This window comes from Cibotium barometz, chromosome 62, assembly GCF_041138505.1.
Source record: "Cibotium barometz isolate CiBa-2024 chromosome 62, ASM4113850v1, whole genome shotgun sequence".
In the NCBI taxonomy this organism is placed as follows: Eukaryota; Viridiplantae; Streptophyta; class Polypodiopsida; order Cyatheales; family Cibotiaceae; genus Cibotium; species Cibotium barometz.
Window position 1 is genome coordinate 32,267,182 of NC_141107.1, and position 12,139 is coordinate 32,279,320.

General features: G+C 45.4%; 1 protein-coding gene across 1 annotated transcript in view; it reads left to right on the forward strand.

Moving 5' to 3' along the window:
• The window catches only part of LOC147604369 (metaxin-like protein), a 28,648-nt gene extending 16,973 nt beyond the window's left edge, over window positions 1–11,675 (forward strand). The window contains exons 3-6 of the mRNA XM_086795476.1: window positions 4,746–4,822; window positions 4,921–4,981; window positions 10,446–10,602; window positions 11,131–11,675. Coding sequence (XP_086651602.1) covers window positions 4,746–4,822; window positions 4,921–4,981; window positions 10,446–10,602; window positions 11,131–11,318 — 483 coding nt within the window. The 3' untranslated portion in view covers window positions 11,319–11,675. The remainder of the gene's footprint in view (window positions 1–4,745; window positions 4,823–4,920; window positions 4,982–10,445; window positions 10,603–11,130) is intronic.
• The last annotated feature ends 464 nt before the right edge of the window (window positions 11,676–12,139 follow it).

Sequence of the window (12,139 nt, forward strand, 5' to 3'; positions counted from 1 at the left end):
AAAAAGGGAGCCCATGTGTGGATAACCCCATGTGTGAAAGGGGGCAAAGAGATTTTAGCTTAAAAGGTTTAAAAACCTTTAAAAGTCATTATAAAGCCCTTCATTAAAGAAAACGTGGCCCATAAGCTATTTTGGGGCCACGTGTGAGCTTTTTGGAAAAAGAGGGGCTGTTGGGCAGAAAAAGGAAGAGGCGCCGATCTCTCTGGAGGAAGTGTGTGCTTTTTCGCTGAGGAGGTCTGGTCGCCTGAAGATGCATGTAGGCTGCGCATGGAAGGGCATGTGCAGGTACAGTGTACGGCTGCTGTGCAGGTACAGTCCACGTGGCAGCGTGTGCAGGTACAGTCCACGTGGCAGATTTGGTTGTGCAGGTACAGGCGTGTACAAGTTGCTGGTACAGGCCAGCGCAGGCAAGTACGGCAGCAGGTACCATACTGTATGACTGCTGGTACAGTAGACTGCTTGTGGGCTGGACTGCAGGTTCAGGTGGGCTGCGTGGAGGAGAAGACAGTCGGGCAGGGGCTGAATAGAGCGTAGATCTCTTCCCTTTCCTGGTGAAAAGCTGGCGCAAAGAGACTGTCTGCATGGACTCCACATGGATGGACTGCACATGGATGGACTGCAGAGGTGCTGGACTGTACAGGGCATGAGAGTTTCTCTTGGAAAGAGGGGGACTGCAGGAGAAACAGGGGCGTACATGTGGGGACAGCGAGTATTGCTTTCTCTCTTTTTCTCTCTCTCTCTCTCTCTCTCTCTCTCCCTCTGCTGAAGAGTAGACAAGGGTTGGTTTCTCTTGACACAAAGGTGGACAGAGACTGGATTTCCATGAACATAGACATCATGTTGATGGCGTTCATCTGATGGAACTTTCAGTTTCTCTTTGCTTTGGGTTTGGGACTGTTTTGGGACAGTTTATGGGCTGTTTTTGTTTGGTTGCAAATTCAGCTATGTGCTTGGGTTTTTGGCTGCAAGTACAAGGTCATTTGGTTATGTTTCTTGGCATGGGAGTGATGCAAGCTCGCATAGCTGCGTGCTCATGGAGCAGATTGTTTTCTTCCTGCTAGAAAGGAACAGTGGGACCTACAGTATGGGAATCTCTATGTTGCCAGATGTTTCATGAGGGAATAGGTAACTAGATGTATGGAAACAGGACAGAAGTTTCAAAGGGAAACAGGCCTAAGGGTTTCATGTGGAAACAGGTCGTAGGTTTTCTCGAAGAAACATGTTTTTGGGTTTCTCCAGGAGACAGGTCACATGCAGGCAGAAGGTACAGGAGTGGACACATGTTTGGTACAGCCTTGCTACTGACAAGACAGGGGACAGGGAATCCATGACAGAGATGGATAGTACCCTTGGAAGGTAGAGAGGGTTTGTACAGGTGTGTCAACTGTATGGTATGCTATGCTGTGATACGAGTTCTCTTTTGAGAGACAGTTTGGGAGTCTGTGTTGTGATGCAGGAGCACTGGATGTGTCAGGGTGTGATGCTGTTCATAGTGTGAGAGGCTATGGATGGTTGTGGCAGCCTTGATCATGGGAGAAAGCTTCTGTATGCAGACTCAATGTGAGAGAGTCTTTCAATGTGAACATTGGCTGGACTCGTTTGTGGATGCCGAGTGGACAAGAAGCCAGATGCAGGTTCTTTGCAGGCTTCAGGGGTTCTACTGTGACGGCTGAATTACCAGCCTTATATTGTAATCAAAGCTCTTAAAATCAATTAAAGAAATACCGCAAGGGGCGCCACTGCGATTTGGGGCCAATCGGTGTCCGTGTACTATTTGTAGGAGCACTCTAGCTCCCCCTGTTTGTTTTCCTTTTCTAGGTCCTCAATGGTGTTGAAGTGTTTTATGTGCAAATGTTTGTTTCACCGCCCTTTTGCTTTCTGAGGCCGGTTTCACAGCCTCCAGGCTTTGTTGTTCCAGGATCAAAAGGGATGGTTTGCAGGTTACGTAAGGCCTTGTATGGTCTTAAGCAGGCTCCTAGGGCTTGGAATCAGAAGATTGATTCCTTCTTTGTTCGGACTGGATTTCAGAGATCGGTTGCAGATCCTAACCTGTATCTCTTTCGGGAACGCGGCATGGTTACGATTATCATCCTTTATGTGGATGATCTCATTCTCACCGACGGTCATGTAGAGCACATTGGCGTGACAAAGGCTGCCTTGTCAAAGGAGTTTGGGATGACCGACTTAGGCTTACTCCACTTCTTTTTGGGATTGGAGATCTGGCAGACCCAGAGGGGGTTTTTTGTCTCTCAGCAGCAGTATGTTCAATGTTCATGAGTTGCTTGAGGCCTTTGGGATGGAGAAGTGCAAGCCTATTACTTCGCCGATGGACCCAAACACAAAGTTAACCGTTAATGATCCTTGTGTGAGCCAGTTGATGCCTCGCAGTATCGGAAGTTGGTTGGTTCATTGATCTGGTTGCTGAACACCAGATTGGACTTAAGCTTCTCCATGGGGTTGTTGAGCTCTTTTATGCAGACGCCATTGAAGTCTCATTGGGATGCAGGATTGAGGATCTTGCGGTATCTGCAGAGTACGAAGGATCTAGGACTCTTTTACACAGGAGGGGATGGAGTCAGACTCCAAGGTTGGAGTGACTCAGATTGGGGAGGAGATCAAGACACGATGAGGTCTACTTCAGGTTACAGTTTTACCCTCGATTGAGGAGTTTTTTCTTGGAGCAGTGAGAGGCAGCCAACTATTGCCCTATCTACGACAGAGGGAGAGTACCAGGCTGCTTGTGGTGCTGCTTGCGAAGTTGTGTGGTTGAGGAGGCTGCTAGGCGAGATTGGGTTTCCACAGAAGGAGCCCACAGTCATCCAGTGCGATAACCAGAGTTGTATAGCTATTGCTCGAAACCGGGTCTTCCATGCCCGGACCAAGCACATAGAGATACAGTATCACTTTGTACGTGAGAAGATCTTGGCTGGTGACATCTTGCTACTTTATTGTTCGACGGAGGACAATGCGGCGGACCTCTTCACGAAGTCTCTACCTCAGGCTACTCTCAGGCAGCACTCCAGCTCCCTTGGGTCGATTTCACAGCCAGGAGCTGAGAGGGGGTGTTAGAAGTCATCTCTTGTCTTTATCAGACACCAGGGTCTCTGTTGTGGGTGTGCCTGCCCTGTATAGGTGTTTTATCATTTTTCCTCACTCCCCGTATTTTTCCCCATTTTTTCCATGGTGTGGGTGGCTGCCACAGGCTAGCAGGAGCTTCTGATGCTGGCCGACTGCACTCTTGGACACGTGGGCTGGCCGACCTGATCAGAAGTAGTCGTGGAGTTTTTTTCTGCTGGCCGAGTGGATGTGCCCAGTCGTGAGGGCTGGCGGCGCATGCTAGCGCTGGCCGACTGCATGATGGGGCCATATAAATAGGCCCCATTGCCCCACATTGTATTCATTCAGTTTTTCCTTGGGATCTTGTGTATAGAGAAGAGTTATACGCCTACTGTCTCTCTCCTTCTCTTGTGCTGTCTATTTTCTGCACTCTACTTGCTCTTGTGGTCTCAGATTTGGTTATCATTTCTGCTGCATATTTTGACACTCCAATCAGCAACAAAACAGCCCCCCTCTTGCTCACACAGCTCCCAAGATTTATCAAGAGCCTAGAGCTCTGATACCATGTCAGAATATGCAGCGGAGATGAAGACAAAATCTGAGAACACAAGAGCAAGTGCACTGCAGAAAAATACAGCAATAGAGAAGGAGAGAGAGAGGCATGTAACTCTGCTCTGTATACACAAGAAAATCCCGAAAACCTAATACAAGATGTGGGGGGCCATGGGGCCATTTTATATGGCCCCATCAGCAAGTCGGCCAGCCCAAAAACCAGCAGACATCAGCAAAAAGCTCACGACCTGCACTTGTCTCCAGTTGGCCAGCACATATATGAAGACGGGGACCAGCAGGAGTAGTCGGCCAGCATCCACGACACCCAGACCAGCAGTCGGCGAGTGTTTGGATCAGCTAGGAGCCACAGAACAACCTTCCACACCTGGTAAAAATAGGGAAAAATATGAAGAGTGGGGAAAAATGAGAAAACACCTAAATCGGGCGGGCACACCCACAACAGAGGCCCTGGTGTACATATACAGACAGGAGATGACTGTTAACAAAAACAAGGTGCTTTCATCATTGAGTTTTGAACCTGGAGGCTAGAGAGGAGGATCTGATACTTCTTTCAGGGCATTTTGTGGAAGGAAATGCATTGATTTTAATAAACAACGGAATGAAAACACAGACATTTAAAATGGGACATTGCACAGGTCCGGATGGCCACCCTCCTTACACCTCTCTGAATTTGTATTGATGTTCATTGTGTGATTGAGGGGGAGTACAGTTCTCGTCTTTGGATGAATGTTTGTAAGGTCTAAAAGGCCTTGAGTCAAATTTCATTTGTGTTTGTAGTCGGTGAATGTAAAAGAGTGAAGGAATATGAAAAATTGTAGAGATGGGCTGAGCTCATAGATGATCTATTGGGATTGAGTTAATAGTCACATGGGTGGTCACATGGAGAATCACATGGGTGGTGTAGGGGACAGCATGGGTTCGTGGTGAGTCATAAATTGATATACGTGCAAACTATCATTTCAAGAGAGAATTATCAATCAAGGGATGTGATTTTTGAGTCCTCCTATTGTTCTTCTATTGATTGTTTATTATTACTTCAATTTTCAACAATTGATTTGTTACTGCTTGTTCCCAAGCCTCCAAATTTTTTAATGTGTTGAGTGCTTTTTTGGCAGCTAGAGAGGAAAGCAGCTGAAGCTTATGAATCTCTCTCAAATCTACTTGGTGACGAGAAGTTCTTCATGAAGACAAGGTACCCTGAAAAGGTCCTCTTTCATAGTTTTGCAGGTAAAAAGTTTTGTGCACTATTAAACGTATGGTTGTGCTCTTGTTTGTGCAAGGACTTTACAGGCCATCGAGTTTGGATGCTTTATTTCTCAGTCACGCCCTCTTTGTTCTACATGTACCCTTGGTAAGTGTTCATGATTTCGCTTGTACTGCAGCAGAATGGAATCATGGTTTAATCTTTTCTCTTGAGCTTGGCAGTTCCCTGCTGTCTGAAAGAAATTTTGATGCTCCAGTAGGCTAGAATACCTAACTATCAAACTGCCAAGGCTGCAAATTTGGTGTTTCCATACAATGTTGTATATGCAGCATCCATAGAAGAATATTGGCAGCTAATTGTTGTGCTGGTAGGTGAAGCCCACATGGCCTCCCCCTATTCAGAGTTCTTTCTCCTTGTGTTTGACTGTATGTTATGTCATGTTTTGATGCAGACAGAAGCTTATTTTAAACATGGGAACTCAATGTGCAAACCCAATTGTCTTCATGCCACCTTGAATTTTTTAAGGTTCTCATTAGCCTCCAAGTATACTGGGAAGCATGAAGTGTTTTAACCCTAGTCCATTGTAAGAGCAAAGAAATATCACAATGGGGATAAGGAACGTCATAAGTTGAAAGACCTGGAGATCCTCCCTCACAAAGTGGCTGCTATGAGCTGTTTTGCATAGGGATGAGATCGATATGTGGATGGATGAGGAAGCAATGATTCATTTGTTTTGTGAAGCGTATAGGCATTAACATGTCCACTAGAAAACTTCGAAATCAAGGAGGAAAGTTGCCCATTCTTGTGTCAAGCTCTTGTACCCTGCAACCACAGCTGATATGCGGAGGGATGTGGTAGCAATGATTTATATGTTTGTGAAGCATATATTGTCATGTGCATCACATCTGCTGCGAGTGCTACATGGACATGCTTTCCCATTGCAGCCAATATCTTTGCAAGATAAGGGGCAGGATATGGCCTGTTTGGGGCTGTTTTGGCAGCCTAAATGGCGCCAGATGTGCCTAGGACATGCGGCTATGGATGGGACTTGTTGTAAGACCCCTGTCGAGCAGCCACCTGCGATTAAGCTACACACACACAAACATATAGACATTAGCATCTAGCTCACTGCCCAACCATAGAGTCATTCAGGCTCAATCGTGAGCCTGGAGGTGAGTAGCATCCGAGACATGGCTCCACGTGCGAAGCCTTGGCGTCGCACACCACTAGAATACCCCCTTGTGGTGTATGCACATAGGAGTAGTCTCATGGGCCTTGAGTCTAGGTTTGAGGAGCTCTCCCTAGAGCTCTCTAAAACTGACTCCAAAAGTCTCTTATATAGGCCTCCTATAAATCAAGAGCCATAAATAGCCCATGCCTGAGAGTTTGAAGAGTGTGAAACCTAAATCAAAAAGGAAGAAGAAGAACGTGAAACTTAAAAGAGACGGGAAGAAGAAGACTGTAAACCTTTACGTTAGAAGTTGTTGGAGGACCAAGGCAGATTCCTGAAGGAGTTGGAGAATATGATTGCAGTCATGATGCCAAGCACAATGAAGGAAGCAATGGTGGTAGTTAAGGCTGATAAGAGTGCCGCAATTGAAGACCAAGGACAAAGGGATACCATAGAAACACTGGGGATGTTAAGCTTTTAGCTTAATTCAATATTCTTAAACATAATTAAAGAGACTAAAATACTTAAATACTTGAATAAACATGAGGCAAAGAGGGGAAAGCTGTGTTATGTTGCATTCAAACACAAGGCCTTGTTAAATAGGGTTTGAATAGGTACAAATGAAGAGGCACATCCCTGATGAAAGGGTGCGACTCTTGAATGAATAGTTATGTCCTTTGGACGTAAAGATGTGTCCTTTGATCAATAGATGTATCTCTTTGAAGAGATGTGTCCTTTAGTGATGACCCATGTGACGGGGTGTGACCCTTCAGTGGTATCCTTTCAATAGGCCATTTATGCTTGTGGTGAAGCTTGCACTGAGGAACATTGAAAAAGTTTCCTCTATTGTCTTGTTGTCGTGCTTTAAATGCTAAATCCCAAGTTGTAGCATCATTCTTTAATCATGTCCTGTCAAGTGGGCGAGACGAGACAACCTCATAAATCCAATATAAGTGAAATAATCCATGTTCCAAATAAATGGGTGACTTTAAAAAGCCTTAATAGTAAGGCTTAAAGTTCAAAGGCTAAAAAAAAGCGACCATGGGTTCACAGGCGGCAATGATGGTGGCAACGTCGGTTTTGTGTCATGTGCATCCCGCACTTGGATGCCACGTGGACATATCTGTACAGCAGGGGCAGGACTTGGAGTGGAAATTGATCCCATGTGAGCCACAGTTTGGGATGAGTTTGCTAGGGTTCCACTCTTAAGTGTCCAAGGTCAGGTGTACAAGCCCCGTACATGGTCTTGGTCAAGTGTGCATTGTCCTGCACATGAAGCAGAGCTTGTTCACAGCCCGCCGACAGAGTCCCTTTACCTCCATGTGCTGATGATGATGATTATGGTGCTGAATCTGATGATGATGCTGATGGTCCTGATGTTGATGCGTATGATGATGATGGTTCTGATGCTTTTGCTACTCATGGTGACCTAAATGCTTATCTTTATTGCTACACCAATCATCAGGGATTAAGCCAATTCGTGCTGAAGATTAGCCATGGCACGGGCGTGCACGTGTGTCATGTGCACAGTGTATATCTACCGTGTGCTACACGCACACAAGACTAGCTTCGAGGTTTGGGAAGCTTGGAGCTAGGCAGGCTGATTGGCGAGCTGAGTTAGGGATAGACTAACGGGCGGGCACCCAATTATGGAGGGGCAGGCGCCCAAGTGTGGATGCCCGATGACCCGCCAAGAGCCTATAAAAGGGTGGCCAAGGTTAGTCATTAGTGATATAGAGTCTCGCATGACTTTGTGAGAGCTCTATGGTCAGGAGCCTGGATCTAGTGCAGACGTGCACCTGCTTCATGCAGCCGAGGCCGGCAGCAGTCTCGAGGCCCGCAAGGGTAGCTTCGTGGTGGTATGGGACGTCACGAGGTAGAGATTGGTCGGTACGTCCATCTAGTTAGCTCAGCTCGTGGCTCGGTGGGGACAACCAAGTCTTGTGGGCTGCCCATGGCTGGGAGGTGAGTGAGGCCTGCACCCCCGTCTTGTTTGGTTGGTTTATTTGCAGGTTTCGAGTCTTGTACCCGGAGCGTTCCACGAGGAGATCCTATGGGGATTTGATAGTGGTATCAGAGCATGTCTCGTGAACGAGTAAGTCGGTAGGTAGAGAAAAGAGGTTGAAGAAAAGGTATGAGTTCGAGAAGCTTGCTGTTTTTTCTGTGCATACTGCTGTTTTTCGAATTAAATGTGTTGCTTTTTCATTGTAGGAGCCCATGATGGTAGAGATTGTGGTCTAGTTGGGTTGTTTGTTTACAAAGAAGAAGGCTGGATGTGTTTTGCAACTCTGTGAACAGTTATGAAAGAGAGACAAAGCAAAAGCCTATCGGCTGTTTGAGAGAGAGAGAGAGAGAGAGAGAGAGAGAGAGAGAGAGAGGTCGCTGGCTGTGTGGTGTAACGCTTGTATGCGCAGCCAGGTTAGGGTGCCCATCTGCAGTTGCAAGCGGGCCAGATACGTGTGCATGCGCAGGTAAGGGTGCCCATCTGCAGTCGCAGAGGCGGGCCAGATACGTGTGCAAGCACAGGTAGTGCTGGTGCGCAAACGGGCTCAAGCGCCCCTATGTTGTGCAGGCGGCCAGGTATGCGCACAAGCGCACGCAGGCAATCAGGCCAAGCAGGCGCAGGCAGCACTGCCAGGTAGCAGCCGGAAACACGCGCAGGTACACGCAGGCGGCAGCATACGCAGGTGGGTACATGCAGCGCACGTGTGGCAGAAAAGTAGGTGCAACAGAAATTCGAAAAGCAATAAGGTTTTTTTTAAGATTTCGTTTTTTTAAAGAAAAAAAAACTACGCTACCTTGCTTTCGTTTTTCTTTGGCTAAACCTTAGTAAAGGGTTAAAAAACCCACTTTATGCTTTATAGGTGTTTTTTTAAAAGAAACAATATATATATATATATACATACATATATATTGCAAAAAAAAAAAAAACACAAAAGCAAAAGCTAAAGATTGCTTTTGGGGAAACCTATATATTCCCCTTAAGCGGGCTTCTTGCCACACATCTCTCAAGGTCTCAAGCTCTCAAGCTCTCGAGTTCCCTAGCACTCTTATTGTGCAAGATCAAGTTTTCTCTCACCTTGCTCTCTTCAAGATGTCGACCCAAGAATCCGAGTTGGAGCCCCTTATCGAACGTGAAGGCCTGCCGACTACGGAAGATACCGATGCCGATCTTTTCGACGACTCTCTCTCCCTCTCTCATACACACCCTCTCTCTCCCTCCCTCAAGACTCATACATACACACTCTAGTCTCTCTCTCTCTCTCTCTCTCTCTCTCAACTTTCGCTATATATATATATATATGTATATGTATATGTATATATGTATATGTATATGTATATGTGTATATGTATATATATATGTATACATGTGTATATATACATATGTATATGTATACATGTATATATATACATATGTATATGTATACATGTATATATATACATGTATACATATACATATGTATATATATACATGTATACATATATACATGTATACATATATATTATATATATATATACACATATATATATATATATATATATATATATATATACACAAACGTCTCTAAAAAGTACGAGACTTTCGAGGCGCGTACCATACCTGCCTCGTACCAAACGCCTTTGACGCCTCTAACAACCTTGGATACAGGAAAGAGAAAAAAGAATAATGCAGGTAGCCTTTGATTGAAGACAAGAGAAGAGAGAGGGAGAGTAGTGGGGGCAAGGAAGAGGTTACGAGCATGAAAAAGGGAAGAAAAGCGGGGGGGGGGGGGGGGGGGGGTCTGCGAGGTATGACGGCATGGCTGGGGGTGCAAGGAAGAGGAGGAAGTAGGAAATGGTGTGACGGCACAGCTCGCGCGGGGGGGTGGGGTGGGGTGGGGGAGGAAGTAGGAAATGGTGGTAGTATGTAGCAAGACGAAATGGGGAGGGCCAGGTGCGTAGTGTAGCGGTGAAGGTGTTAAATTCTGCTGGGTGAGGACTGGTTCGAACCCTGCTAGCTACATCTGAACTAAACAATATCAATAATCTCTCTCAGAAAATTGGAGAAATGCAGATGGGGATGGGTAGGGGATGGAGAGCGACCTTCCCATAAGTCCATTAGGCATGTTTTACACAGCGAAGGCAAAAGAGCATGCTGAAAAAAGAAAGGGTGGGAAGAGCTTGCAAAGTACGTGGGCATAGGCAGGCTTTGGGGCATCACGTGGGATGAAGCACTCACAGACTGAACACTGAACTGGAACAATTCAGAAACTAAACCATCTTTTTGAGTAGGAAGTACATAGGAATTGCAAGCTTGTACCCTTGGAATGCACAGTGAGAAATTATTAGTTGATGAATTCGGTTTTCGCTGTCTTGGAGAAAAGTATTTTTCTTTTGGAGTGCACCTTAAAGGTCAGCATAGAAGCCTTGATGGTTTACAGATGCTTTACAATATGACAGGAAAATTCACAGCTGAAAGAAGAGTTTCTCAAGCACGCAAACCTGGTTAGGTATGCAGAAGGTCTACGGAAGGAGTTTTTGGACGGTCGAGGCGGCACGACGCCTGTTGCCAAAAATGTCTATGCAAATCCAAGGAGGACTGCAAGCCACTCCACAGGTACATGGATATGTGCATGAACAGGCTCCAGGTTGTGCAGGTTGGGATGTTTCAATGTATTAAGAAGAAAATTTAAGTTGTATCTAAGTGTCCACAACAGGTTACCAGCCTCTTCATATGAGTGGAGTTTGAAAAGTCTTAGTATTCAGAAAATCGCATTGAAAGTCAGTTCATTGTGTCATTCTTTGTTAGCTGGGAAACCTAGATGCGTAAAAGTGGGGATTCAAGAGTGGAGCATTGAGAAGGTAGGCCAAAGCTTCACTTGGATATTTCGGCAGATCTGAGAGGGTTGTCAAAGGGAGTCACTGTAACATCTGACATGCGAGAAAGTGGGGAGGTGGACTTGAACAAAGCCTGAAGTATCTGTTGCCCTGATTATCACTTTGGATTTTGATTCGTCCTTTTTCTTGTGATACTTCTGAGCAACCATGGAAGGGGGGACTCTTTGTTTTGGTTTGTATGTAGGGGAAAAAAACTGTAAATTTTAAAGATCTCTCATCATTGTTTTGTCATGTTATGTGAAAGCAGCCTCTTCAAAAACCCAGAGAGAGCAAGAGCCAAAGGAGAGATCTGAAAAGGTGAAACTTTTTAAGCGGAGGGCCAAGTGTTTTCTTGCAGCCCAAGCTGTTGCTGTTCTTGCCTTTGCGTATCTATGGGGTGTCTCCCTTGTTGATGAGAGCTTATTGGAGGAGTATACAGATAACGAGAGTGAATAAATTTTCCAGCTTAATTTCAGTAGCCAACAAAAGCTAAGGTGGCCCTGCTTAGCGTGTCTACAACATGTTTTAGGTGTTCGTTGGCTTTTCGGCATAGCAGTTAAGAGGTTTCTGTGATGCCTTTCCTGCATATACATTTTGCGTGTAAGGTTCCAGCTATGATCTACAGCATATTAGACTGATTTTTGATCTACAGCGAGTCTTTTTTGTGGGCTAGGTGGGGTTATGCTGAGAATTTTGTGCTTATACCAAAGAGTACTATTGCTATCAGTTTTGGTGACCGTGTGCTCAGATTCCAAAGAGTGCCATTGCTATCCTGATGATTTTGTGGTTACAATAAAGAGTGTCATTGCTGTCTGTTTTGGTGACCGTGTGCTCAGATTCCAAAGAGTGCCATTGCTATGCTGATGATTTTGTGGTTACAATAAAGAGTGTCATTGCTGTCTGTTTTGAACATTTTCTCCTCTCTACTTTGAGAGGGTTTTCACCACAGATTACACTTTTTATTCAATGCGTCGCTCCTGGTTGCAACCACCAGGTGTCAAACCTGCGAACTCTACGTTGGGACTTCAACCTCCTAACCACTCGACTACATGGCTGGGGACATGAACATGTTTTCTTAATTTGATATGCTCTAGAATTTGAAGTCGTTTGACCTTCGGTATTCTCCTTACTGTGATTTTTAACACCAAGTTTATCATCAGCCTCATGAGGGCCTGGCCCATTACATAAGAAGAACAACTTACAAGATTGGATTTAGTGCTTGCTAACTACTAAGTTATCACCTAAGCAAACATACCCTACACCCTGTTTCTCAGAAC